Source organism: Propithecus coquereli, unplaced genomic scaffold, assembly GCF_000956105.1.
Source record: "Propithecus coquereli isolate 6110/MARCELLA unplaced genomic scaffold, Pcoq_1.0 Scaffold142, whole genome shotgun sequence".
NCBI classification, from domain to species: domain Eukaryota; kingdom Metazoa; phylum Chordata; class Mammalia; order Primates; family Indriidae; genus Propithecus; species Propithecus coquereli.
In genome coordinates, this window is record NW_012138525.1 from 1030464 (window position 1) to 1056475 (window position 26012).

The 26012-nt window shown below is 52.1% G+C and overlaps 1 protein-coding gene across 1 annotated transcript in view; it reads left to right on the forward strand.

Annotated features, from left to right (window-relative positions):
- Nucleotides 1-26012, forward strand: part of AK8 (adenylate kinase 8) — a 134447-nt gene that overhangs the window by 13468 nt on the left and 94967 nt on the right. The window contains exons 4-5 of the mRNA XM_012639685.1: nucleotides 1454-1567; nucleotides 12326-12394. Of these exons, the coding sequence (XP_012495139.1) occupies nucleotides 1454-1567; nucleotides 12326-12394 (183 nt within the window). The remainder of the gene's footprint in view (nucleotides 1-1453; nucleotides 1568-12325; nucleotides 12395-26012) is intronic.

Consider the following 26012-nt stretch of genomic DNA (forward strand, 5'->3'; position numbering starts at 1 on the left):
CCCCTTGCTTTCTTCTGGAAAGTGGCTAAGATGGCTGATCTTACACAAACTCATCTGCATCTGCTCCGCTTTTGGAGTTAGACTAGCTGTCCTATTTGCCTGTCATCTACCCATCCGTCTGTCTGTCTCTCTGTAGTTTTCCTACCTGACCCTTCAGTATCAGGCTGTCAGCTTCCGCTCCTTTCTGCTGTCAACCCCTGACTCCAGCCACTCCCACTGTTTCGCTGTTAGAAGCCAGGGACTCCCAGACCTGCCCGTTATCCGCATTACCAGGGTGCTTTGAAAAATGCCTGCTCCTGGGCTCCCCGCGAGACTGACCTCATCACAGTCTCCCGGGACAGTAGAGCCCAGAGAACTAGTGGTTGAGATGTGCTGCCCAGGCGATTCTGACGCTGGGAGTGAGGATGACTGAGTCTGCATTTAGACAAACATGCCCGTTAAACCAGGTTTTCGAGAAGAGTCTGGTCGCTCAGTGTGAGGGCTCCTTTTGGTAAAGGGCTTTTGTCTTTGACATTTGACTTTCTGGGGCCACCTGTGCTCTGTTTCCAGTCCCAGCTCCTCTCTGGTCACTGGCAGGAATTTGCCACTGACAAAGCAGAGCAGATTCCAAGTACAGAGACCCACTTTTGCCAAGTCCCAATGTGGCCAAGGCGATCAAGTTCGTCTTCCCTGATAAGGGCAGGTACTAACAGCTGTTTGCTGGTGTTTCAGCTGCAAGAGTTTTGGTGAATTTGCCGTCCTTGCCCCTGAGTGCCCTGTGGCGACACACAAATCTGATATAAAATGATATATAGTAAAATCCAGACAGAGAGCTCTAAAGGGCTTCTTGCTGATACTGTCACTGGTTGTTTCTTAGCAGCAGGAACAGAAAGAATGAAGGGTCACACCAACCCGGGGGACCTGGAAGGGCCTTCCTAGTGCTGAAATGGTCGTCAGCATTATTTTGGTGTTGGGAATATTTTATTGCATTGTTATTCCTTAAAATGTATCCCTCCCTTGCAGACTACATAGTCATCAATGAACTAAACATTCAGTTGCCGGTAATATGTCATCTCCTGATCTTAAAGAAGCAATGAATGTTGAGCATGGGTTGTGACCCATATTTAGGTCCTGTCCCCACAGTTCCTGTTCTAAACCTCCCTTGAGTTAAAACCTCATAGTCCACAGAGCTTGGAAAGGGGTGTCAGGGGCAGCTCAAAGTATAGCCACTTGTGCGTCTCGTAGCTCCATGTGGATCCATGCTGGCTGAAGGAGAGAGCACACGAGCGGGATCCTTAGGCTGGGATGTGCCTTGTGGCTTTGTCTGCCTGGTGGCCTTCCTCCAGCCAGAAGTCATTGTGCTTTCCCTGGCCAACCTCTTCTAGAATAGGGAAGGACCTGGACATTTTCATGGAGCTATTCTTGTATTTATTGTTTTTGCTTAAAATTTTCTTTTCCTCTTTCCCTTCTTCAGGCAATGTGGCTTTGCAAACACCTGAACAGCAATCTCGTCAGCAAGGAGAACTTGGTAGTAAGAGAGTTGTCCTTCCTGACCGCTGAAGCCAGGAAGCATTATCAGAGAACCAAGGTAGGACTGGCCCCCGGGGCAGGGCTGGGGCCAGAGTGCAGTGCTCCCTGCCTGTGCCCAGCTGGTTCCCATTTCCTTTTGGGTTAAGTGAAAGAGAATGCCCGGTGCGAGATGAGACACCAGCGGCATGTGGTGGCGGGAAGGAGAGGATTCTTAGCTAGGGCCCGAGTCCCGGTGGGTACTGAGCCAAGGTTTTGTGGTGGCAAAGGATCATTCACAGAGCGAGGGACACTATTCTGTCCGAATGGAATGGTCCCGGCTTGCTCCTTTTGTGCCTGCTGGCCTGTGCCAGGGTATGCCAGCCGAGCTGGGCCAGGAGTTGAAGGGGCAGCCGTCCAGCTGTCTGTGCCCAGAGTGGAACATCCCTGTGTGCTGTACCTTCCTCCTGCTGCCCGGGACCCTGTGGCACAGTGCCCACCCTCTGTCCCTCTGTCACACGGCTATGGGGGAGCATCCCAGGAGGCCTGGAGGTTCTGTTTCTAAAATCCCACCAGCTCTATATTTGAAAAATGTCTTCGAAAGGGAAATATAGGGCTTGATCCCATTGTTTCTCTATAATACAAATAGAAACTCAAAATATTTCTTCAAAATTCCCTTTGGATGCAGTGGCACGTGCCTGTGGTCCCAGCTACTCGAGGCTGAGGCAGGAGGATCACTTAAACCCAGGAGTCGGAGGCTGCCGTGAGCTATGATGACGCTGCTGCACCTCCATCCTGGGTGACAGAGTGAGACCCTGTCTCTAAAAAATAAAAATACGAAACAAACAAAATTCCCTTTGGAGATAAGCAGGGGGTGCGCCCTTTCAGGCGTTCCTCCTTGAGACACAGGCTTTCTCTCGTTCGTGAGGCGGGACAGCGGGGAACGGAAGGACCTTGCGTTGAACGCTAAGAGGTGCCTACACACCTGGTGAGCGCGAGGCCGCCAGGCAGGGCCGAGGACTGTTGATTTAGGCCCCTCGGCCCTTCCGCTGCTTCAAACCCCGGGCACGAAGCCCTTGCAAGCACATCAGCTGAAGAGTTAAATGCCAGCCAGACCCAGCCAGCTGTGTCTCCTGTCACCCCATGAGACAGAAACGTACGTGACAGCACCTGAAAGCCGAATAAACTTCAGTCACCATGCCAAAGAAAGCTTTTTTTCAACAATGAGGATTAAAGTCGAGCACAGCAGATAAACAGAACTACCAAACATTGGGCAAATTTGAGTGTGGCAGTGAAAGAGTTAAAGCATGATCTGCCGGGGTGGAGGTGGGGACACTGGTGCCCTAAGCAGAGGCTTATTTTGTGTAATGGCTGATCCAGGTCTGCCACGGCCCGACCACCAGCCACGTGAGAACTCGGGGTCTCCCACCAGTCTCTGCAGGGGCTGCAGCTGAGAGCTGGCTGCGTCCTGTCCTCGTCTTCATTCAGTGGGCAAGGTCTTTACCACATGGTTGTGCGGCCACTGTTCCTCCAAGAACTCGGAAGTGAGTTTCCAGGCCTCATGGGCCACCACCGAATGGTGGCCGGCAGGACAGCTCTCGTGGCCAGCCCTTGGTTTCAAGGAGCAGGGATCCACTGGGCTGTCCAGCAAAGAAAGAGGACCTGAAGGGGGAACACAGGGATCCCGGGACCTGCATGGAGACGGTGGCCAGCTCCTCGGCTCAGCAGCCAGGAAGTGGGGCCTCGGCCTCTCTCCACCTCTTCGAGGCGCTTCATGTCTCATCTCCACTCTCTCTGCAGTTTCCTCCTCCTCCTCTCTTCTGCCTTTCTTGGCCACGCTCCTGGCCACTCTGTCCCTGCCCCCTGTGTCCTCAGTTCAAACCGCTCACAAAGGCAGCTTCAAGGCCGAGTTCTCAGGAAAGGGGCTCTGCCGGGCCGGCCGGTCGTGTGTCCCAGGCACGGTCAGGGGCGTGCAGAGAGGGCCTGGCAAAGCCACGGAGCTCAGACGTGGCCGTGAGGGCCCCTGGTTGGGGGAGGGCAGTTCTCAGAAATGAGAGGTAGACGTGGGCACAGTCCAGCCCCAGGTTTGCCTGTGACAACAACTCATTAGAGAAGGAGAGCCTCGCAGCAGGGACAGCGACCCCCGGGCGAGTCACAGCGTGTGGCTGCAGCTTGGGAGGACAGCAGCCTTTGCGGGTAGGAATATGATTTTAGAAAGAAAGTGGTCATTTCACTTTCTGCAGAAGATAAGCTTTTAGGGGAGAGGCAGGCTTATTTCTAGGATAAAGATGCTTTTATTAGGTTTATAAAATTCAACAGAGTGGAGGCAGTTTAAGGAAATTCCTCCTGGGTTTCATTACGCTAATTGTCAACATATTTCCAACCACGTCGAAGTGCTTTCAAGGGTGTCTTGTTGGGGTTCCTTGGTTCAGAAATACGGGGGGAAGGAAGATGAAAGCCAAGGACATCAGGCCTCGTGAAGGAGTAAAAGGTTCTGAAGAGCAGAGCAGGCCCGTCAGGGCGCAGCTGCCTGCCAGGCCAGGCCTCTAGTTAAATGTCCTCTTTAAATTGTCTGCTCATTTGGAGTCTTTGTGGCCGTTTTTGCAAGTAGCAGTAATACCTTCAAATACCTTATTTTCTCCTGCTAATCTTGGCTCTGCCCTCCTAAGAGGAATTCTCTTATGTTGCTGGTATTAACCAAGACATCTTCATTTTAGGCATTTCCAAGTGGTTTCTGAAATTCTTCCTAATTACCTACAGTTTGCCAAGCACTATTCTGCAGTGCCATGGGAAAGCCAAAGACGAATTCCTTCTCCGTGCCCTGGAGCTTCCAGCAGGAGGGGAGACTGACCACACCATAAAACCAAACCCAAGCCAAGATATGGGGCCAGGGAGCCTTCATTCAACCAGTTAGTGGTGTCTTGGTTGACTAATTCATTTAGATTAATTCTGAGCACCTACTAAGTCCTGGGCACTGGCTCTGGGCTGGGAAGGGGGAACAGGCTGCAAGATTTAGGGGCTCCATGGAGCCATAACCACTAAGCAAAGCCTTCCCACAGGGCACGCTGATGTTCCAAGGCATGGAGAGCCTGGAATCAGGACAAGCGTCATGAAACCCACAGGGGCAGGGGTGTCCCTCAGGACACAGGGGATTCGAGTTGGCCAGGGACTGGAAACGGCTTGTTAGTTTTTAACTGCTTATCATGAAATATCGTAAAGATATTCAGAAGCAGTGAGAACAGTATGAGAACCTCCATGGATCCATCACCTGCTTCAGCCAACATTTGGCAGCCTGGTCTCGTGCTCTGCCCTCACCTACTGCCCCTGCCCCAGGGTATCTCAAAGTAAACCCAGGCAGCATTTCATTTCATCCGTAGATGTTTTAGTCCACGTCCACTGAGAGACCGAATGCTGATTCCCCGTGGACAATGGCCAGACCTTACATAAAAATAGCGCTCTGACCCACTGTCTGCAGCGGCCTGCCCCGGGAAGCAACCCAGTAGCTACAAGAGCCGGTCCAGGCAGCCAGCCTGCTGTAGGTCAGACCTGCAGAAATCAGACTGCCCTTTCTGCCAACCGTTGAGGAAGCCGCACAGTAACCCCCGTAACAATCAGTCCAAAACGGCCAGAACGTGATTGGTCACTGACAGCTTCTCTAGTTAATTTCCCTGCTTCCAACTTAGGACCAGCCAGAGAGAGCCAAACATGCGCCCCTACCCAGCCCCACTGGGCGACCGTGAGCCTCCAGCTTCCCCAGGCCAGCAGCCTCCATCAGGGCATGCCCAGAGCCATCCCTTTTTTTTTCTCTAGAAACTTTTCCCACTCCTCTGCCTGCCTTCGAGTCTACCAAACACAAGCGGTAGTGGCGACTTCCTTGCTAGAGCAGGGTCTGAATAAATAGCCTTTGCTTGTCTCACCTCGGGGGACTTCATTTATCTCCGCTCTCCAGAAGATAAGGGCCCTATTTTAAACACGTACACACATTAGCACACCTAGAAAACTCACCAGTGATTTCACCAGCGTCTGGTCAGGGTTACGAATCTCCTTGAGGAGACAGCTTTGGGGTTTCTGGGGCCCTCTCCCACCCCGGGTTATAAACACTCCCAGGACAGCCTCATTCCAGCTTCCTCTCTCAGCTGACCATCTGACCCATTCGGTTCTTCCGGGTCTGAGCCGGAAGAGATACTCAATGCCCTGGCGACGCTGGCGGTTGCTGGGCAACTCCAGTGAGGTCATTGGCTGGTGACCAGCTCCTTGATCATGTGACTGGTTAGCCGCTGATTCCATGGCTCGTTGTGAAGGCGCCAGAGAACCAAGGACGTGGTGAAGGCTACCGAGATGGATGTCAAAATGACTCCACGAAAGGGACATCATTTCCAAAAATACTGCTGAAGCCCCCACCTTCTCCGCAGGCCCCTTCCCCCCAAACGCCCGCCTGGGAGCCCAGCCCAAGGCCCCCTTTGCTCCCCGCTCCTCCTCTTTAGTGCGTTAATCGAATTCACCTCTTCTGCCCAATCCTTTTCCTTCCCCTGCTTCCGCTGGTCCTGTCTCTAAGCCCACGGTCTGGTTCGCCATCATGAACACCACGGAAAGGCTCAGGTGAGGCAGGCCCCGGGCGGGGGGTGGGGAGGAGCCCACTCTCAGGTGCTGGCCCTTTACCTGCACGAGCCTGAGATTTCTACTGCGAAAAGAAAAGAACCTTTATTATTGAAATTCCTGCAGGAAGAATATGTATTTGCAATTTCGAAACTGCCTAGTCCAGAGAGTCTCAATCTTGGCAGCATGTTGGAATCACCTGGGCCCCACCCAGATTCAGTCCGAATCCCAGGAGTAGGGCCAGCCTTCCACATTTTCAAAAAACGCTCCCCAGGGAATTCTAACATAGGCAAGCTGAGAACCCACCCCAAGCACCACTCCCCTTTTCTCATTGCAGTTACTACTTTTCTAACACAATTACTGCTGAGTCAAGGTATCCTTTGCATCAGCTGTTACATTAGAGCACAACAGCCCGTGTTTGTGGAATGAATAAATGACCTGAGCTTTGAAGGCTGGTTGGACAGGCAGGAGCAGGGATGCCTTCCCCAGCCTGGGTTCTGCATAACTTCAGTTTTCCATTCTGTTTACAAATTTTAAATCTGATGTAGCCTGATGTCCCCAAGTGCACCAGCTGCCTAGAGTCACCATTTTCTTTAACACCCAAATGAAAGAACTTAAGCCCTTATCCTGCTTCCGCTGCACACGAGAAACAGCCACCTCCAAATAGTCCTGAGAATTTCCAGCAAACAGCCCATCAGCTGTTGCTTCCAAGTCCTGCTGGATGTCACCATCACCTCTGGCCATTCCACCTCCAGCCAGCCTCGCTGCTCCCGTTTTCCGGAGGCTGAGCTGGGACAAAGTGTGAACGCCCTTCCTTCCCTAAGTCAGCCACTCAAGGTGGTGGCGTGAAACAGAGCAGAGGCAGGTGACTACAGTCCAGGTGAGCCTGAGCACCAATCTCCGGGGCTCCTTTTAAAATCCACTGGCCTTTCTCCAACCCAGGGCCTCTCACTGCCACCTCCCTCCGTGGGCCTGTCTGCGTGCCACGCTGTAGGCTCGGCTCTCTTCCTTCAAAGCCTGTCCTCTCCCCCCCCCCCTTTTCCCTGTCCCTGAAACCTGTCTCTGCCTTCCAGACTCTAGGAGACAGTTCCTGCTATCTCCTAACCTGCTCTGACAGCTCCAAGCAGCAGCAGAAACTTTAAAATGATAGTTGTCTTTAAAGGATTCTGTGACCAGTTCTTAGCGGAGCTCGAGTCCAATACCGGGCTTCCCTCCCCTACCAGGAGGCGCCCCTGCAGGGAGAGGGGGTGAGGGTGGGACAGATGACCTCAACTCTTCCCCTCCCCACCTACTCCTGAAGCTCATACTGTAGCTCAAAATGCCCATGACTTCTGAGCAGGTATCACCCACCGTGGTGACACAGGGACATTAGGGTGACTGAGAGTGGGGCCTGGTGATGGGCGTGAGACACAGGCTCATGTCCTACCCATGTTCCTCAGGCTTTCCGTTTGTCCGGCTTGGAGGAATTAAATGACACCCTGGAGGGCAGAGCAGCGTTGGGACCTCCACACTCAGCGGCCCCTGAACAGCGAAGCAGTGCACCCTTCCAGGGACGGGCAGCGCGGGTTACGGGTTATCGGGATTCTGCCCCAGGCCCCAGGGCGCCCCCAGGCCCTCTCTGGGAGCTGGAAGGGGAAGAGGGGAAGGTCTGAACTGCAGCAAACGCAGCCAATCCTGCCCTTAAGGGCAAGGACACAGCTGGGTGCTGCGGCGCCACCAGCAGGCAGACGAGGGGCCTGTACCAGGGGCTGAGCCGCTCTGTGACCAGGAGCAGCCCCACTGGAATTTATCAACTTGTTCCTGATTCTCCCCAAAATGCCAGGCTTTGGAGGGCTGGGGTGGGAGAGCATCACAGAGTTCTGGAAGGAGGGAAGCATGATTCCTGCAAAGACAGTTTGGCAGGGCTTTGAGAAGCGGCCCCCTGAAAGCCCCCGCTGCTGACGTGACACATCAAAGCTGGCGTTGAGACAGCACCGTGGCAGGAGCAGCAGGGGGCTCTCGGGAGTAGCTGTGCTCAAAGCCGCGGCCTGTCCCCTGCTACGCAGGCTACAGGGGCGCCGTGCCCCACCAGGACCTGCCACCTTCCAACCTGTGTTCTTTGACTGCCTGGCACCCCCCTGCGTCCCCATGCCTATTTAAATGCTCCTCCTGAATGGGTGTTGTCAGGGAGGGGAGGTGAATCTCAGGAAACTGGGAAAACGTCCTCAGGATGGAAAGCAGCTCGGCCTGTGGTCGGGAGGGGACCCCAGGGGACTGGAAAGAATGGAAGAGGAAGAGAGGGGAGGGGTGACGTGGAAGGGGGTGGGGAGGGGGGCAGGGCTGCTTCCTGCCCACCCCCTCCCTCACCAACCTGGGGAAGCTCCCCATACCTGGGAGGAAACCAGCACTGGCAGGAGACACCCTCCCTCTCCAGCGACTTCTCCCAGATGGGTGGGGTTCTTCGGTTTGGGGGTTGACTTAAGCCACTGGTTCCCAGGGCTCATCCCTGGAACAGAAGCACCCGAATCACTTGAAAACTCGTTAGAGATGTAAATCCTCAGCTCTACCCGAGACCCGCCGAATCATAAGTCCCAGGGTGGGGCCCAACAATCTGTGCTTTAACAAACCCTGCCAGGATCCTGTTGCGTGATCAAGTTGAGAACCACTGGCTTGAGCAAGATGTGAAGTGCCGGGGGACAGTATTATAAGGACTCAGAGCTATCTCGAGATGTTGGAACCAGGGACTGAGTGGATGCCGGCTAGCCTCCTTCCTACCTCTCTGGTCTCCACTTTTCTCTATGCATCGTTCATTCAATCTCTCTCTGCCTCTTGCCTTCACTCTTGACTTTTGCTGTCCACCTGATAACAACATGGTGGCCCCATACTTTCAAGCGAACACATTATAAGTCTGGTTCCCAGCAGAGGTGCTCCCTCCTTCCCTTGCTGGCTGCTCTGCCTTTTTCTTCCAATTCCACATCCCTGGAAAAGCCATTCTGGATCTGAGCCTGGTTTCTCTCTTTCCCTTTGTGCTGACTTCATTCTCTTGCACACCTCTCATGCCTGCAAAGTGGCTGCTGAAGCTCCAGCTCTTACATTCTCCCAGCTTCTGATCTGGTGGAACATAGGGTTGCACTCATGTCCTGGGCCTGACTTTCACTGGCTAGGATTGGGTCACAGGCAGCCTCTGAAGCAATCACAGTGGCAAGGGGTGAGATATGCCGCTCAGCTTAGACCAATCAGGGCCCTCCCCTGGATCGGAGGGTGGGATTGACCTCACCTAAATCATCCAGACTAAAGAGCAAGAGGGTGACTCCTCAAAGGAACTCTGGGGGACTGGGCTACTGGAAGTGGGGTGTACGGAAAATAAAAATAAAAGCAAAAACTACAATATGGTTACTGATTTCAACTGGTGAGGTGTGTGAGGCCTAGAGGTCACGACTTGCCCAGGGTCAGCTGGCTGGAGGGCAGCAGCCGTTATGTAGCCAGGAGAAGGGGCCTGCCCTGGGCAGAGGTGGGGCGAGTCTCTGCTCCACGCGACAAGGGCCGTCCCGGAGCCCCCGCCGCAGCAGTGGACTCAGCGTGTGGAATTTATTTCCACTCCCATGTCCTTCAGCAGAGACGCAGGCAGGATAGGGGAGATTTCTGGCCCCTGGTAGGCACTGCAAGGAAGGCGACACAGACCAGGCCCCACTGGCTCCCCTGAGAGGAGCTGCGGCCTCGTCCAGTCCTCCGCGAGGGCGGAGCAGGCAGGATGCGTCAAGAGTGCGGGGGTAGTAACTGCACAGCACTGAGCCCTGCGGGGCGCCAGGCACGTCCCATGCTCAGCTCAAATGTCACCTCAGCAACTCTTCGAAGCCCGTTTTCCTTGTCTCATTCACAGACAAGGAGAGAGAGGTTTAGAGCGCTACAGCCCCTCGTGCGGGCCCTCAGTGTGCAGCCAGCGCCCAGACCGCGAGCGGCCGAGTCCACCCCTGCAGCGGGCTGGCAGGGCCTCCAGGGGCCCGTTTGCCCTCACTGTCCCCATCCTCCTCCTGAAGCCAGCATTAGCCTCCTCCAGTCAGGATCACGCGTTCACCCTCCCCGCGCCCCGCCCCGTGCAGGTCCCTGCCCTGTGAGCCAGTGGCCCTGAGTGCCTCGGTGCCCCGAGGAGGTCCTTTATCTCCTCCCCCATGCCCAAGTGCAGCCTGCTCTTACCAGGGAACCCGTTCACAGAGCGCAAGGAAAAGGCAGGACAGGAGAACCGGGAGAACAAGCCCCTGCGGGGACCCTCCACGCCCCACCCCAGCTTCCCTGCACGGGCTGGTGCCCGGTTCCTCCCCATCGGATCCTTCCTCTGAATTCGTCACGTTCTAGTGGCACTCCAGCTGGTTCACTGACACAGCTAATAAGTTATTTGGGGGTAGAAAAATGCCAAACCTCAAGAGTTAGAGGCGGCCGAAGTCTATCTGTTCCTGCCGCCCTTGCCACCAGACACAGTGAAAGCAAAGCGTGGACAAATTCTGCCCTGTGCACGGACGCTCATTAAAGCACCATTTCAAGCCAGCAGGCCCCGAAGGCTTCACACAGCCTGCTGGAGAAGCTCTGTGATGTCCCAGCTCTCTGTCCCTTTAGATGCTCTGACAGCACTCAAGGCAGACATGACAGCTTTATGGAGACAGGAGCTGGTCACTCTGACCCCTCACAAATGTGGGTTCTAGAATTAAGATCACAACTTTTCTCCAGCAGCACTGGGCCACCACTAGCCCTAAGGGCCCTGTGGGAAATGAGGAAAAGGCGCTCGTGCCCCTGGGCCTGCGTGCGCCCCGCGCAGCAGCCCCAGCTTGGAGAGGGGGTGTGAGGAGTTTCCCTGACTCATGCGCAGCTGCGCGGCGCCGGGCCCTGGGGGCTGTGGCCAGCACCGGCTGGGAGCCCCTCCCGCTCTTCCCAGGAGGTCGATCTGGCCCTGATGTAGCCTGGGGAGTGTGGTTTGGGGCTGGCCTGGGAGTGTCCCCTGGCAGGTTTGGGGGCTGGGGAGAAGCCCAGGCCCTTAGTGATCTCAAATCAAGGGAGCGCTCGGGTGTGCGTTTTCCAGGGATGTTGGCTCTGCGGTGTTGGAGGCTTCGTGAGAAGGTTCAGATCAGACTTGCTTGTGAAAACTGGGGTATGGATTCTGGTCAGAGAGAGAGTTCAGAAGAGAGGAAGCAGAAGGAAGGCTGTCTTCAGCTTCCTCCCCATGGGCATGCCCACCTGCAACTGTCTGTCCTTCCCAAGCCTGGCTGGGCGGGCGCTCTGGCTAGACCTGTGTGTGTGCAAGTCCTGCCTCTCTCCTCGCTGGCTGTGTAACCCAGGGGAAGGGGCCTCACCTCTCTGAGGCTCAGCTTCCTCATCTCCAAAAAAGAGATAAAAATAGTGCAGATCATCCAGAGTCGTTATAAAAACTGAATAATGTAGTGCTTGGCCCAGTGCCTGGCACGTAGTACGTGCTCAACAAATGCCAGCCAGCCTTAGTATTCCACATTGAGTGAATTAAGGAATTTGAAGCTTCAGTAGTTTATCAGTCAGCAGCGCTTCCTATGTCCTTGACACTACTTTGGGGCTGGGGCTGTGGTCTGCTGGTCGATATGTAACAACCAGCTTTCCAGGGAAAAGGCATTTTTGTAGCATTTGCCCATTTCTGTGGTGTAAACACTCCCACCGTGGCCATGTCGATTACCAGTGTGAGGTCCTGGACCGTGGAGTGGGGAGGAGACGTACACGCTCGCCTCTCACGGGCTCTGTGGGCTGGCTCCCTCCCACACACTGTCTGGGGTACAGAGACAGTAAGACACAGTCCCTTTCCTTAGGGGACTTTGCAACTTGCTGGGGACGCAGACACGCGGGGAGGCCATGGATCGCCATGTGGTTAGTGCGAGAACAGAGCTTGCCATCCAGGATTGCGGGGCACGGGAAGCGGCACCCAACCCGGGCTGGGAGGGTGTCCTGCGGGCAGCGGCGCTTGGGGCTGAGCCTCTGCAGGTGCTCTGGAGTCACTGCGGGGAGGAGGGCATTCTGGCAGGAGCACAGGAGAAGGGGAGGACACGTGGTCGGGGAGACCATCAAAGAGGTGCTGGTGGGGGGACAAGTTCAAGGCCTCAGGTGCAGCAGCGGAGGCTGGAGGAGGGGGAGGCAGGTGGCAGCCCGGGCTTCACAGAGGCAGGGCGGTCAGTCAGGGTCGCCTGCCAGTGTGTGTCCTTTTAAGCTCCAAGATGCAGGTTTGGACCCTCATTCCGTGTGGTCTTTCCCTTAGACAGTTCCCAGCACGCTGCTCGTCCAGCTGATCGAGGAACGCCTGGCCGAAGAGGACTGCGTCAAGCGGGTAAGACGCCAGCGAGACGGGGCCTTGGTACCAGAATTAGAGGGGAGGGTGAGGGGCGGGCGTTCATCTCCCAGGGGAGAGATGACAGAGGCACACGCGGAAGGCAAAGCAGACAAACAGAAGCTCGGCCAAGGTCAGTCTGCGGACATGGACTTCACCTTTGCTGGGGGAAAAGGAGTGGAATCGGGAGGATCCGTCAGGGCTCCCACGTGGAGGGGTCACAGGAGACCATTTAATGAGAGGACGATTGCCAAGTGTCAGAGGGTTAAGGCCACTGACCAGGGATGGGGAAGTGCCCAGGGACTGGCAGTGGCAGGGAGCTGTTATGCCCCTGGACCTGGCGGGGCAGGGAGAGGGTGACTTAGAGCTGTGGGAGCCCCAGGGGACAGGCTGCCATAGGCGGTTGGCAAAATAAACCACTGCAAACCGTGCAGGAGCAGAGCGAGCATGGGGGTCTCCCAAACTCTTGCCGCCTGTCCTTTGATCTCCCGCCAGTGCCATGCCGCTTCGGCCAGATCCAGTGAAGCCACAGGGCAGGGGTCCAAAGGAAGCAGTCAAGTGAGCAGCCTCCTGGGGTGCAGAGGACGGTGGAGAGGGCAGGGGCTGCTCACAGGATCCCTGTTGGGTGGGCACTATTAGTCCCCCTTTTACGGATGAGGAGACTGAGGGTCAGCTGTGTGAGCTGTACATATTTTCTTCCAGTCTGCAGTTTGTCTTATTCATGGTTTTTTTTTACCACATCTGTATAATTTGTTTTCAGTGGATGCCCTATTAACTACAGTGTGTGTACCCGCCTTGCCCAGCCAGCATCCGACCACTGCAAGCAGAGCGCACAGCAGGCCCCTTCCTGTCTGTGTTGCAGCTGTCTCACGCGTTAACATCCCATCAGACGGTTGTAATTTCTGCTTTCATTCATCATATTTTAAAGAATCCAAGAGCAGATTTACATCCGTGTAAATCTACCATATTTACCCAGATATTTATCATTTCAGTTGCTCTTCCTTCATTCCTCGTGTTCCAAGGGTCCTTTTCTGTCTGGAAAACTTCTGTGGGCATTTGTTTTAGAGTAAATCTCCTTCATCTCAAAATGGTTTCAGTTTGCCTTCATTCCTGAAGTATATTTTTTCTGGATTTAGGGTTCTAGGTTGACAGTTTTTTTCTTGGAGCGCTTTGCAAATGTTGTTCCACTTACTTTTGCCTGCCGTGGTTTCCGATGAGAAGCCCACAGTCACTGAGATTCTTTTATGAATAATGCATCATTTTTGTCTGGCTACTTTTAAGATTTTTTTCTTTGGTTTTAGTTCTCACTAATTATGATATGTCTGGGATAAATTTCTTTGGGTTTATTCTTTTTGGTGTTTGCTGAACTCCTTGAATTTATAGGTTTATTGTTTTTCTCCAAACTTGAGAAGTTTTCTGCCTTTATTTCTTAAAATAATTCCCTGCACCATGCTCCCCTCCTTCTGAAACTCTAATGACATGAACATTAGACCTTTCGGTATTGTCCCACAGGTCCCTGAGGCTCTGTTCTGTTTTTATTTTCCTTCTGTCTTTTTTCCTTTCTGTTGATCAGATTTCGTCACCTGTGTTGAACTGTGATCAGGTTTGTTGAATCTTTCCTCTTTGTTCCTTTCATTCCACTATTGAGCCCATCCAGTGAGTTTTTTTTTATTTTGGTTATGGTATTTCTCACTTCTAAAACTTCTATATGCTTCTTCTTTTTACCTTCTATTTCCTGGCTACTTTCGGTCTTTCCATCTGTTTACTAGTTGGAGCTTTTTAATAATAGCGGCTGTAGAGTCTTTGTCCGATAATTCCAACCTCTGAGTCATACTGGTGGTGATGTCCGTTATCTGTTCCCACCTGAGTAGAGATTTTCCCGGTTCTCCCTGTGTTGAGTAATTTTGTATCCTGGACATTTTTAATGCCGTCATGAAACTCTGGGTCTTGTCTAAATCCTGCGATGAATGTTGATATTTTTGTCTTAGCAAGGGACCGATTCAGTTGAGTTCAGGCTACGGGTTCCAGCCCGGCCTCTGCAGGTTGTGGTTTCGCCGTCAGTCCTGTTTCCAGCACCTTTGCAGTGCCGCGCGGGGGCGGTGCCGTGACTGTGCCATGCTGTGCAGCTCCGTGCCGCGTGTGCACCGCGTGTGATCTCTGCCGCAGTTCATTTTTCGGTGTCTTTGGAATGCTGTTCAGGGCCACACCCAGGCACGCACAGCTCGAGCGTGAGCCTGAGAATCCGTAAACAACTATATTCGGTTGCTTTCCTGAGCGCCCCTCTCCACCATCGCCCTGGTAACTTGCAGTCGCCTGGTGCTCCTCTTCCCGGTCTTTTGCCTTGCCAGGAATTGTTGGCCTACCTGCCTCCCCAGCCAGCATTTCCTAAAAGTACTCATTTGTCCATTCATTTATTCTCTTATGCAACAAATCTTTACTTTTATAAGCATGGGGGCCAAAGCAGTGAACAAAAGAGGTAAATGCTTTGCTCTCAAGGAACACAAATTCCAGTCGCGGGGAGACAATAAACCAAATAAATAAGCCAAGCGTGCAGTCCCGCCGTCAGCCGCCGACGGGCTTAGAGGAGCACAGCAGGAAGAGGCCTGGCCGTGGAGGTGCCGCGCGGGCCCCTCTCCCGGGTCCACGCCTCACGGACGTCGCAAGAGGCCACGGGCGGACTGGAGGCAGGAGGCAAGACAGGAGGGAAGGGAGAAACTCGCTGTCACATCACTGGTGACCCTGAAGCAACTGGCACGGAAGCTGAGGCATCTGGGGACCACCGAGCAACCCTCTAAGTCACCATCCTTTCCAACCTCAGAACATAGGAAATGATACCATTTTGTATAAGATATTGTTACAAATTACTGCCTCCCAACTTAAGTGTTTCTGGCGTGTAGGCATTCCACCTGGAGTCCAGACCTGGAGAGGCTCGGGGTGGTGGCGTTGAATGGTCACGTGTATGTCCTGCACACACCCTTCAATCTGGGCTGCCCTTCTTCTCCCGTGCTGAGACCTAAGAAATGCCGTATGGTTTAGACATAGGATCCAGGTGGCCTGGACAGGTTTGTTTCTGTGATTTTTTATCGTTTTAATCTTTGTATGTCACTGAGTGATGGTTTCTGGGGGAAATATGGTGGTTTTCTCTGTGATTTCAGATAGATTTCCCAAAGGTGCCCTCAGTGATCTAGAATAGTCTCTCAAACATGCATTTAACTTCTGTAAACGCTTCTCGACCTTGTTGAAAAGCTTGGTCTGCACCACCTTTCCGCATAGTGCGCCTGCAGCGCGCACAGCGTACGAGACCAAGCGTCCCCGGTCCTTACCGACAGCTACCACCGTCGTCGAACTGGTGATGCAATTTATTGTTTGTAGTATCAGTTAATAATAGCAATTATACTATTATTGACCTCATTAGTTATATTACACTATATGTGATTACATGGTATTGTAATTACTATATTGATTATACGAATATTTATAATCTTGTTATCATTATGATTATTTGGATGATGGCGGTACTTTTTGTCTGGACGCCTGGTCTGGCCTGTCATCCGTTACGTCACGTTGCAGGTGCACCTTGCACTGTGCAAAGAGGCTGTAATTATCATGTTGTTGGTGGCTACCCTTGACTGGGAGGGCAGCTCATGCAGCCAGGGCCGTGTGTTGCGTCTAGTACCTGACCGAGTCTTTACGACAGCCCCCTGGAGGCCGCACTGTCACTACCCCTATTTCGCAGATGCAGAAGTGACGACTTGCGGATGTTGTGTATCCTGCTGAAGGTCCCACAGTAAGCCCAGAACCACGAGGCAAGCACGACAGTGTGCTGTCGGCCCCTCGGTTCTTGTTTCAAAGGCCACGTCTTGGAGGCATGGGCAGTGTTACCCTGGTGAGAGCTTCACTTCCGTAGGCCTCAGTTTCCCCACCTGTAAGACCACAGGGTTGGGCTTGAGCACAGAAGCCCCTTCTGGCCCTACAGTCTATGATCTTGATCATATCGAAGCCATTGTTACCTGCAGAGTAAAGAAATATCTCTTTCAATTTGTTTTAAAATTTCTTCTAACCTTCAAGGGGCATCCAGTGCCTTTTCATCTCCTCCCGGAGGAGACAGGATTTCAAGAGTAAGAGGTTAGGCTTCTAATTATGTGCTTTGGTTGTTCAAAAACAAAACAAACCCTCATCCAAAATAAACAGGCCTTCTTGCTTTTAGGGAGAAAAATGACACATATGCATATTCATTTATATGGTAATTATTATTATTTAGCTACACAGGGACTAGAATTGGTAATTTAGAGCACAAAAAGAATGCAGGCAATAGTGTTCAGGGAAAAATAATGCAATCATAGCCCATCAGGATTCTGTAGTTAATGCTGGGGGTTTTTCTTTCTTTCTTTTTTTTGCCTAATGCAATCTCTTTGAAGAATTTTTTTTTGAGGTGACCATCAAATGCATTGGAGAAGGAGAAACTAGCACTTCGCACTGGAGCTGTCAAAAGGGGGTGGCTCTGTCTGTTGGAGACCCATTATCCATTCCTTAGGGACAGTCAAGGTCTTGCGGTCAGAATGTGCCCAGACCTTCAGACCACATCTCTATGGCAAAGGAAAGCCAAGGAATACAACAGTGAGTTCTGGAAATTTGGGGGAAAAGCCTCAAAACTAGAGATTCTAAATTTTACTTTGGCCGTAGTCACCGTTTGTGCTCCACGTTATTTGAGTTCCTAAGAACCCTCCTTTATGTGCGCCTGGTCCATCTCCCTGCAGCTGTCCTGGTTTCCTCCCGCTCCTGTCTTCATATTGCTGCCGGAGGGGTCGCTTCTTTAAAAAATGAATGAATTTCTTTCTTAACTGCAGTACATTCATTCATATGGTTCAAAATTCAGAAGGCACTGACGTCCCCCTCACTCCTGTTCCCTAGCCACCGGGTAGCTTCCCTGGAGGCAACTGATGTTAACACCTTCTTGGAAGTACATCCTTCTGAAGATTATTTTATTCATAGAGAAGATGATTTTATTCATAGAGAATGCGGCCCTCCATTGCTTCCCATTCTTCTTGGAGCCCCGTGTGTCCTGGGCCTGCCTGTGGCTCAGCGTCATGCCTGGACCTCTCTCATCCAACCCCTTGGCACCCACTGCCTTCGTCCTCCTCCAGTGCACTGCCCCCACCCTGCCCCAGGGCCTTTGCACACAGCAGCCAGACCCCAAGCGACTCCCAGCAATTCCCACCTACTGGTATCCATGCCTTGTGTAACCCCCTCGCCCCGAGTCGGGACAGGTCCAGTGGAATGTGGCAAAGGCAAGGGGGGTCTCTCCTGTGGTTGCATCACGTTATGGGAGAATGTGTCTTAGCAGACTGACAGAGATCTTCCTTGCCGGCATGATGACGCAGGCCGCTGTGTTGGAGAAGCCCACACGGGTGGTCTCCAGGGACTGCTGGAAGCCTCCAGCCTCCAGCCAGGAAAAGGCCGAGTCCTCAGTCGTACGCCAGCAAGGAAACGGGTGCTGTCAACAACCAAGTGAGCGGAGAAAGGATTCTCCCTCAGCCGAGCCTCCAGGTGAGAACACAGCCCGGCTGACACCCTGACTGCGGCTCAGCCTCCTGACCACGGCGACTGTGAGGTGGCGAGGCTGTTGTTTAAAGCCATCGAGGTGGTTACGCAGCAACAGGAACTAATGCGCAGCACTCGTTCCTTAACCACAGTGCTCAGAGCCCGCATCTGAGTTGAAGCCACACTGCGACCAACAAACACGAGACCTGCTGCATCCTCCCCGGGGCCACTGAACGGTGCCCTCGGGGGGACGCGGCCTGCCGGCGTCCTGGTTAATACATTCTAGACATCTCCTCTCGCTGCCCAGCGCCTTCCTGCCTCTCCACCGAAAGCGAAGGGTGAGAGGAGGAGCATGTCCTCTGGACTCGCGGCGGTCGGATGGTGGGTGGGAACCGGCCTCTGCCTTGCCCTGAGACGCGACGCCCGCTGGGCCTGCGGTCCTGGGAGAAGAGAAAGGAAGGCCGTGCCGAGCACAAAGGCAAGAGCCGAGAAAGATACGCACGGGGCGCAGCCAGCGCGTCCCGGCGTCTGACGCCTTCCCCGAGGAGCCCTCGTGGCTGTCCTGCCAGGTTTCCGGGCACGTGCTGCGCGCCAGGACTGTTCTAGGTCGTGCTGGGCTCCAAACAGAGCGGGCCGGCCGGCAGGTGGGCGGTCAGAGCGGCAGTCACCTCCACAGACAAGGAGGCTGCGGCACAGGGAGCCGCCCGCCCGAAGGAGGGACGCGTACGTCACCGCACAGAAAATCAGACCTTCTAGAAATGCGCCAGGTTCAAAACGTCTGGTTCTGCATAATCTCCCTCCTGGAGCCGAAGAAAGAGCGCCATTATCAAAGGCAAAACTTGGACCATCCTGCGGAATCCCGACCGCGTCCCCCGCCCCCGGAGTCAGGCGTAGGTCTCTGACGTGTGCTGGAAGCAGAGTCACGCCTCCAGCCTGAAAGTGACTGTATCGGCTGGGGGCGTCTGCTTTACTGTACTCAGAGTGCAAAATTCCACTCTGCATTCGTAGATTAGCTCCTTTTAGGTCTCATTTAATGTCGTGGAGGCTCCCAGCTATTTCACGATAAAGGGGAGATAATGTCGCACACCTCTGACTGTGGAACCAAAGTTTAAAATTTACTTGGTGGGTTTCTAGAGTCTTCCCCCGCTTTCTTGGGCACAGATTTATGCTTCCCTGCCCATAACGTGAGTCAGTATTTCATAGTGGGATTGTGAGCGAGTGGGGGAGCTGGATGCTGGTCCACAGAACCCCCAGCTGTTTGTTTTATTTCTCCTTGAGGCGTCATTGGGCTCCCATTAATTTCACCACTTTCATCCCACTGACAGTGGGAACACAGGATTTTCTTGCAGTTGCTTTGACACTCACGGGTTTATGGATGTCACTCGCCTCCTCCGAGGAGTGGAGTTTCATTGATCAACGGCTCTGCCGAGGCCCCGGGCTGTGTGTTCCTCTAATACAAACGCGGTTAGGATTGCAGGGGTCAGAAGCGGAGGCCCGAACTCCACTCAGAAAGCTCACGGCACGCACCCCAGCGAGGCGGGGGTGCCGAGGGCTTGGCGCAGCGCAGGGCAGAGTGCCACGAGCGAACCCTCACCACCCCCTTACTCGTGGTGTTTCTGGACCCTGGTGTTGCAGCACGGCTGTCTGGCTGGTGGTTGGTGCGATGCGGGGCTTGTTCATGGCGTGTGTGGGCCTCCTGTCTGCGTGCTCAGCAGCAGCACACGATGTGGATAGGAGCGAGCGTCCCCTGTGCTTCGTGGGCACGGACGCGTCATCTGCTCCCTCTCACTGCGGTCGGGGGGGAAAGAGGTTGTCAACGTGGAGGACGAAGCCTGAGCTTTGAGCAAATGCGAGCGGACTTTGGAGCAGGACAGGGCTCGGCACCACCAACCGTGTCACTCCTCACAGCTAGAGGCCCACAATGAGCCAGCAAAGCGGGAGGCCTCCCGAGAGCGGGCGACGCCAGCAGCAGAAGGGCACGGCAGAAGGCGACGGTGCCTCATTTTCCCGGCCTCAGGCTGAGTTTGGTCTGTTTTTTGTTAATAAATTAATTGTCAGCTGGGTGCAGTGGCTCACGCCTGTAATCCTAACACTTTGAAAGGCTGAGGAGAGAGGATTGCTTGAGGCCAGGAGTTTGAGACCAGCCTGGGCAACATAGTGAGACCCCATCTCTACAAAAAAATTAGCCAGGTGTGGTGGTGTGTGCCAGCTACTCGGGAGGCTGAGGCAGGAGGATCACTTAAGCCCAGGAGTTCAAGGCTTCAGTGAGCCGTGATTACATCACTGCACTCCAGCCTGGGCGACAGAGCGAGACTCCATCTCCAAAAAAGCAAAAAAACTAAAAAAAAAAAACCAGAAAACAAAAAAAAACCAAACAAATAAAAACCCAAAAACAACAACAAAAAAACACACAAAAATAAATTAGTTGTCAACTATGATCAGCATGGTATATGCCAGGAGGCTAAAAACAATGAGCTAACCATTCATTTAGCACCTACTGTCTGCCAGACATCGTGCTACCGCTTCAGGTTCATCACTGCACTGGATCCTAAGCACTGGGAAGTGCGGGCACTGTCACCATTTCCTGCTTTACAGATGAGGAAGTAGCCGGTTTCCAGAGGAGCACACTCCCCTCCGGGAGGACAGCCTGCTGGGGCACCGGCAGTGGTATGACCCTGCTTCAGGCGCATCCGAAGTCGCTGCCAGCTCCCTGGACCCCTCATTCCCACTGAGATGCGTCTGTCCAAGTCCTCTCCCCTCGGTTCACATCTAGAATGCCAGTTACTGCTCTTTCCAAGAGGTTGCCTTTTCATACATTTTCTTTCTACAGATTTAAGTGGGATTCTTTCTCGAAAGTAGGTAGAGAAAAAGAACATAGTTCACCTTTCTCAAGAGTGTAATTATAATGATGAAACTAGTTAACTCTGGGTCATTTCTCTGTTGCCAGGCACTCCCCTTGCTTTGTTGTTTGTTGTTCATGGCCCTCATTTCATTACCCCATCGGCTGTGAGCTAGACTATGATCATTGCTCCCATTTTGCAGAGGAGAGTGAGGCCCAGAGGGATCAAAGTGACCGGTCGAAAGTCACACACCGGCCATGGCGCAGGCTGTCTGATTCCAAAGCCACTGCTTTTCACCACCGTGATAAACCGACACCCTCCGGGGCTAATCTTGCTCTGAAGAGGTGGGCCTACAACATGGACTTGGTCTAAAGTGCTCGAGGGGAACAGACCCTGGATGTTGGATTATCCGTGCCTGTCAGTGTCGCCCAGGCACGCTGCACCTGAACTGGAGAAGTAGATGTAAATTGGCAAAGCGAGTTATCTCTGCGATGGGGTGCCTTGGCGCCATCCCAGCCTGGGAGCTGGGGTGAGACTGGTTCATTTGGGGACAGGCAATGTGGTCTTCAAACTGTGTCTCGCTCCATGGAGTGGCTTCAGGGACACCACAGACATTTGATGTGAATTTGATCTTCAAATGTTTTTAACTGTTTGGGAACTAATAAAAAGCCTCTCGAACATTCCAATCTGTGCTTTACCAGATTTTAACACCCTGGAGATCAGTGGCTAATCTGCAGACCTAGGAGTAATGATCTTCCTGCATCTGCACATTTGTATAAAAATGTTACTCATGTGTCATTGGTTAGCAAGGGTGGAATTCGACCTTGTTTATTATTTAGAAAAATCACTCCTGAATATTTCAGTGTTGTATGAGCATAGTCACTGTTAGGCTGTGCCCAGAAAAGGGCCAGACAAAGCCCAGTTAACACCTTGCCCAGGCAGAAGAGCAGAGGAAGTTAAGGAATAACCCATCCTGCTACGATCATGCACTTGGAACACGGAATGCAGCAGGGGTCATGTATTGTTTGAGATTAAACTTTGAAATAAAAGTTCTTGCTAGTCATCTTTCGGATGAGTTTAATATAGAAGGCAGCCTAGGTTATGTGGCAGGCTAAGGTTTTCGTATTTTTGTGTAAACAAAAGTAACTGGTACAGTTCGATGTCAATTTTTTTCTGTTCATCAACGTAGACTCCTTGTTCTCACCTATTGGCTTTAGAACACATCAGTATCCCAGACTTGATCTTTTAAGATGCATTTCTTTTCTGGGTGTTAAGATATCTCTTTTTTTCTCTTTCACATGTTAGGAAAACACATATTTTATTAGGAAATGTTGGGCCCGTGATGCCTCTTGTGACGCTTGCCCTGACTCCGACTTGGAGCTGAGTGACTGATTCATTGAGTCCCCATCTCCAGCTTCAGATTGCCTCCTTGGGACTGCAGAGAGTCGGCATTAGCTCCGGGGAGTCCCGCGCATGCAGCCTGCGGTTGGAGCTGGGAGCTGGAGAGGGGCAGCACTGGGAGAAACGCCCAGGGGAGCGCCCACATGGTCGTAGGAGGAGGGGAGGAGAGGAAAGGCAGTGCAGGAGAAAGGCAGAGGCCCAGAGGGCAACAGAGTCTTCCCGTGTGAAGTTGCTAATTGCGTTTTAATAATAGTCAGGAGGGCAACAAAGGCCGGTGTTCTCACAAAGCACAACCGCTGGAACCACATCAGGCCGTGGTCTGCTGGGCCTCGCACGTTCCCTAGGCCGGCTGGCTTCCTTTCCTTCCTTTTTTTTCATCTGTGACATCTGCTCGGTGCTTGTCCCTCCTGTGATACCACACCCCTCGCAGCTGTGCAGACCTCCAGCTCTGCGCTGGTGCTCGGAGTGCCCTGAGCATACGGCCTTTTTGATGTGTGATAAAACAGAACCAAGCCACGGGGGTATGGCGAGCGAAGGCATCAGAATATCAATTAACCTGCTCTGAACAAAGCGGCAGCTCCGGCGTGGAACAGACATTTCACTGAAGTGTCAGGAAGATGGATAATGTATTCTAATTAGGGGTTGACTGATACCTCCGCATCCAGCCACTCCTGGACGTCAGGCCCACGACCCTCACAACGCAGGGTTGTTGTGAATGTCTTAGTGTCCCATCCTGGCAGTCGCTGGATGCTGTTTACTGATTTATGACTTCTTGCTTTGCCAGAATTCGCAGCCGTTAAAGTGTCCTCGGCCAAAATTGCTATTTCCCCTTGGAAGTGCCGTCCACTGTGCAACCGGGCAAATAACCTCTTTAAGAGCTCTGGGAAAGCTCCGTTCTGACTGCTAAGCCTGGAGCTTCCACGTTGAGGCTGCTGTAGGATCGACCCACCCCGACGCAGAGGCCTTGGTCAAGGCGCCCTCTCTTCCGAGTGGGCCAGTGTGGACCAACATGGGCCTCCATGGCTACCTTTCCCTAGAACTTGGGGCTACTCTAATGGGGCGTGGGTGCTGTGCTAGGGGCTCCTCGGGGACTTTGTTTCTCAGCACCTGGGTGATCGACCATCCCCCGCCATGGCAGAAAGAGCAGACCTGAAGAACTGGTGGCCTGGGCTCGCTTCAGAGCGCCCCCCGTCTTCTTTCTAAATTTTCACGTCTGCACCAGAGCGACACACCAGTGAGGCCAGGCTAATTAGGGAGATGTTCCTCATTTTGCTGCACTTTTCCTGTGTAATTGGAAGTCCCGCTTTCTCCAGCGAGAAGTCGGTGCGAGCTGTTCCCCTGAATAGTTCTAAAAGCTTTGGACCACATACTGATAGCAGCTGCAAATTCATGGGTGAGATTATAATGATTGCTCAGTAATGCAATATTAAAAGCAGAGGTCTTTCTCAGTGCTGAGTGAAGACGGAGCTCCAACCTTCTTCCCGCTTCAAAAAGGGACTCAAAACAGAATTACCAGCCCTTGTACTGGAAAAAGCAATCAATGGGCTCACAATTCCTCCTCATCCAAATAAAGAAAAAATAAGGAGGTATGAATTTAGCTAAAGTTCAGAAAATGTTAGTTCGGTTTCCAGCACTGCAAGCGAGGGAGCTCTCGGGCACAGCGGCTGCCGGTTCCTGCGGCGCTGCTCACGTCCGCGGATGTTTGCTCTTTCCGAGAGCCCAGCCCAGCACCTGGCTGGCCGTAACAAGGACTTGAGGGAGCAAAAGGCTGTTAAAAAAATTCTTTTTTGCACTTTTGCTTCATTAGTTCTAGAAACCAGGGGTTCTGTGGCTGTGAGTCTTCCTGTATAATTTAAGAAATTAATGAAAACTCGCCTGATTTTTCCAACACTCTTTAGGCTGTAAATTTGTTTAGCTTTTTTTTTTTCTTAACTGTCAGTGGAGGCGTTGGAACCTAAATATTTTAATACTGAAGCAATGTGAGCACTTTTTTAGTTTTTAAAGAAAGCCATCTCCTGCCATCACCCGCGCTGTGTTCTGTGAATCAGGTTGCGTGGGTTATGCGTGACCTTGAGTCGGAGAGTCTGAGTTCACCCGTAGCCATCCTTCCCGTGACATGAGAGCAGCCAAGATCACATAATGCCTGCGGGGGGTCTGAGGCAAGGGGGCTCCTCTGGGGGGCAGTGCCCGGAGCCTCGGCCCCAGCGCGGGTGGCCTGACCTCCTCTGCAGGGCGGAGACGCGAAGCGGTTCAGGGCTTGACCTCACTCTCGCAAAGCTCACGTTGCCAACCGTCTGGATCTCCAGTCTAGAGCTCTCAGCTGTGAGCGTGCGCCTGTAACTCCAGACTCACGGGACTTGAAAGGACTTTAGAAATTGTTTAATGCGAACATCGCTGAGGGACATACAAAAACAGCGCAAGCAAATGAGAAGATGATGTGTTGACTCAATACTGTAAAAGCATCAATTCTTCGTGAATTAATCTACACATTTAATGTCATTCCAAAATCCTAGTTGAATTTCCATTTTGGAACTTGCCAAAATATTTTTGATGTTTACCTGGAAGAGTAAATTCTTGAAAAAAACAGAAGGGAGAGCGCATTCCCTTAGATGTAATAATAACTTATAAAACGACAATAATGTAAAAGGCTAAATAAAATAATTTAATAACCTACAGGCAGAAAGAGGGCAGAGCCACTGTCTTATCAGCATTTAGACCATGATCAAAGTGACATCAGAAAGGAAAGAACAGGCTGCTCCCAGATGAGGCTGAGACGGTCAGGGAACTACAAGGAAACAAGTTAGGTCACTGCCTCACATCATCCATAAAATACAATGTGGCTCTATTACACGTTTACCTGTAAAGAGAAAAACATAAGAGAACACAATGTAAATGCAAGCGCATATGTGTCAGCTTTTGGGATGGGAAGTCTTTTTTGTGTATCCACACAATGTCAGAATCCAAAGAGGAAAGCAGAGACTGATTTGGCCAAAAACTGGTGTGTTAAAAACACCACCATCCACAGAATTACAAGGCCACAGAGAAACTGTGGAAAATGTTGGCAACGTTATTTGCTTCAAAGGGTTTGTAGTAGTGTGTCCCCAAATGGGTTAATATTCTTAATATATAAAGAGCTCTTGTCAATAAATAAAAGAATGAAACGCTAAGGAGAAAGTAGATTGATCACATCTATAGACGTTTTGGAAAAAAAAAATTCAAAACACCAATGAACATACAGAAAAAATATTGAACCTCGCTAATGATCAAAGAAATGTAAATTTCAGCAGCAATGGCATACTATATTTTGCCAGACAGGTTTTCCCTCAAGATAATAGCCAGCATCGGGAAAGATGCAGGGAAACGGGTGCTTTGCCATTGGATTCAGAAACTGGCCACACAGTGTTGTAGAGTGACGTGGCAACATCTATCAACAGTCATAGAAGAAGGTATCAACTTTTAGAAATTTATCTTGAGGATATTTGATATGTATCAAGATGTTTACACAGCATTTTTAAAATAATGGTGAAAAACTGGTATCAAACTAAACGAGCAGCACTATGGGATTAGTTAACATTTGGCAGGTCAATTCGTGCAATACCCGGCAGTTATGAAAACGTCTAAGAGAGGCACATTTTGTGGTGTGGGAAAATGCTCATGGAGTGTTTTTACTATGTGAAAGGGACAGATTACGAAATAGTATGTACAGCTGGGTGCAGTGGTACACATGCCTGTAGTCCCAGCTACTCAGGAGGTTGAGGCGGGAGGATCCCTTGAGCTCAGGAGTTCACATCTTGGGCAACATATTGAGACCTCCATCTCTAAAAAAAAAAAAAAAA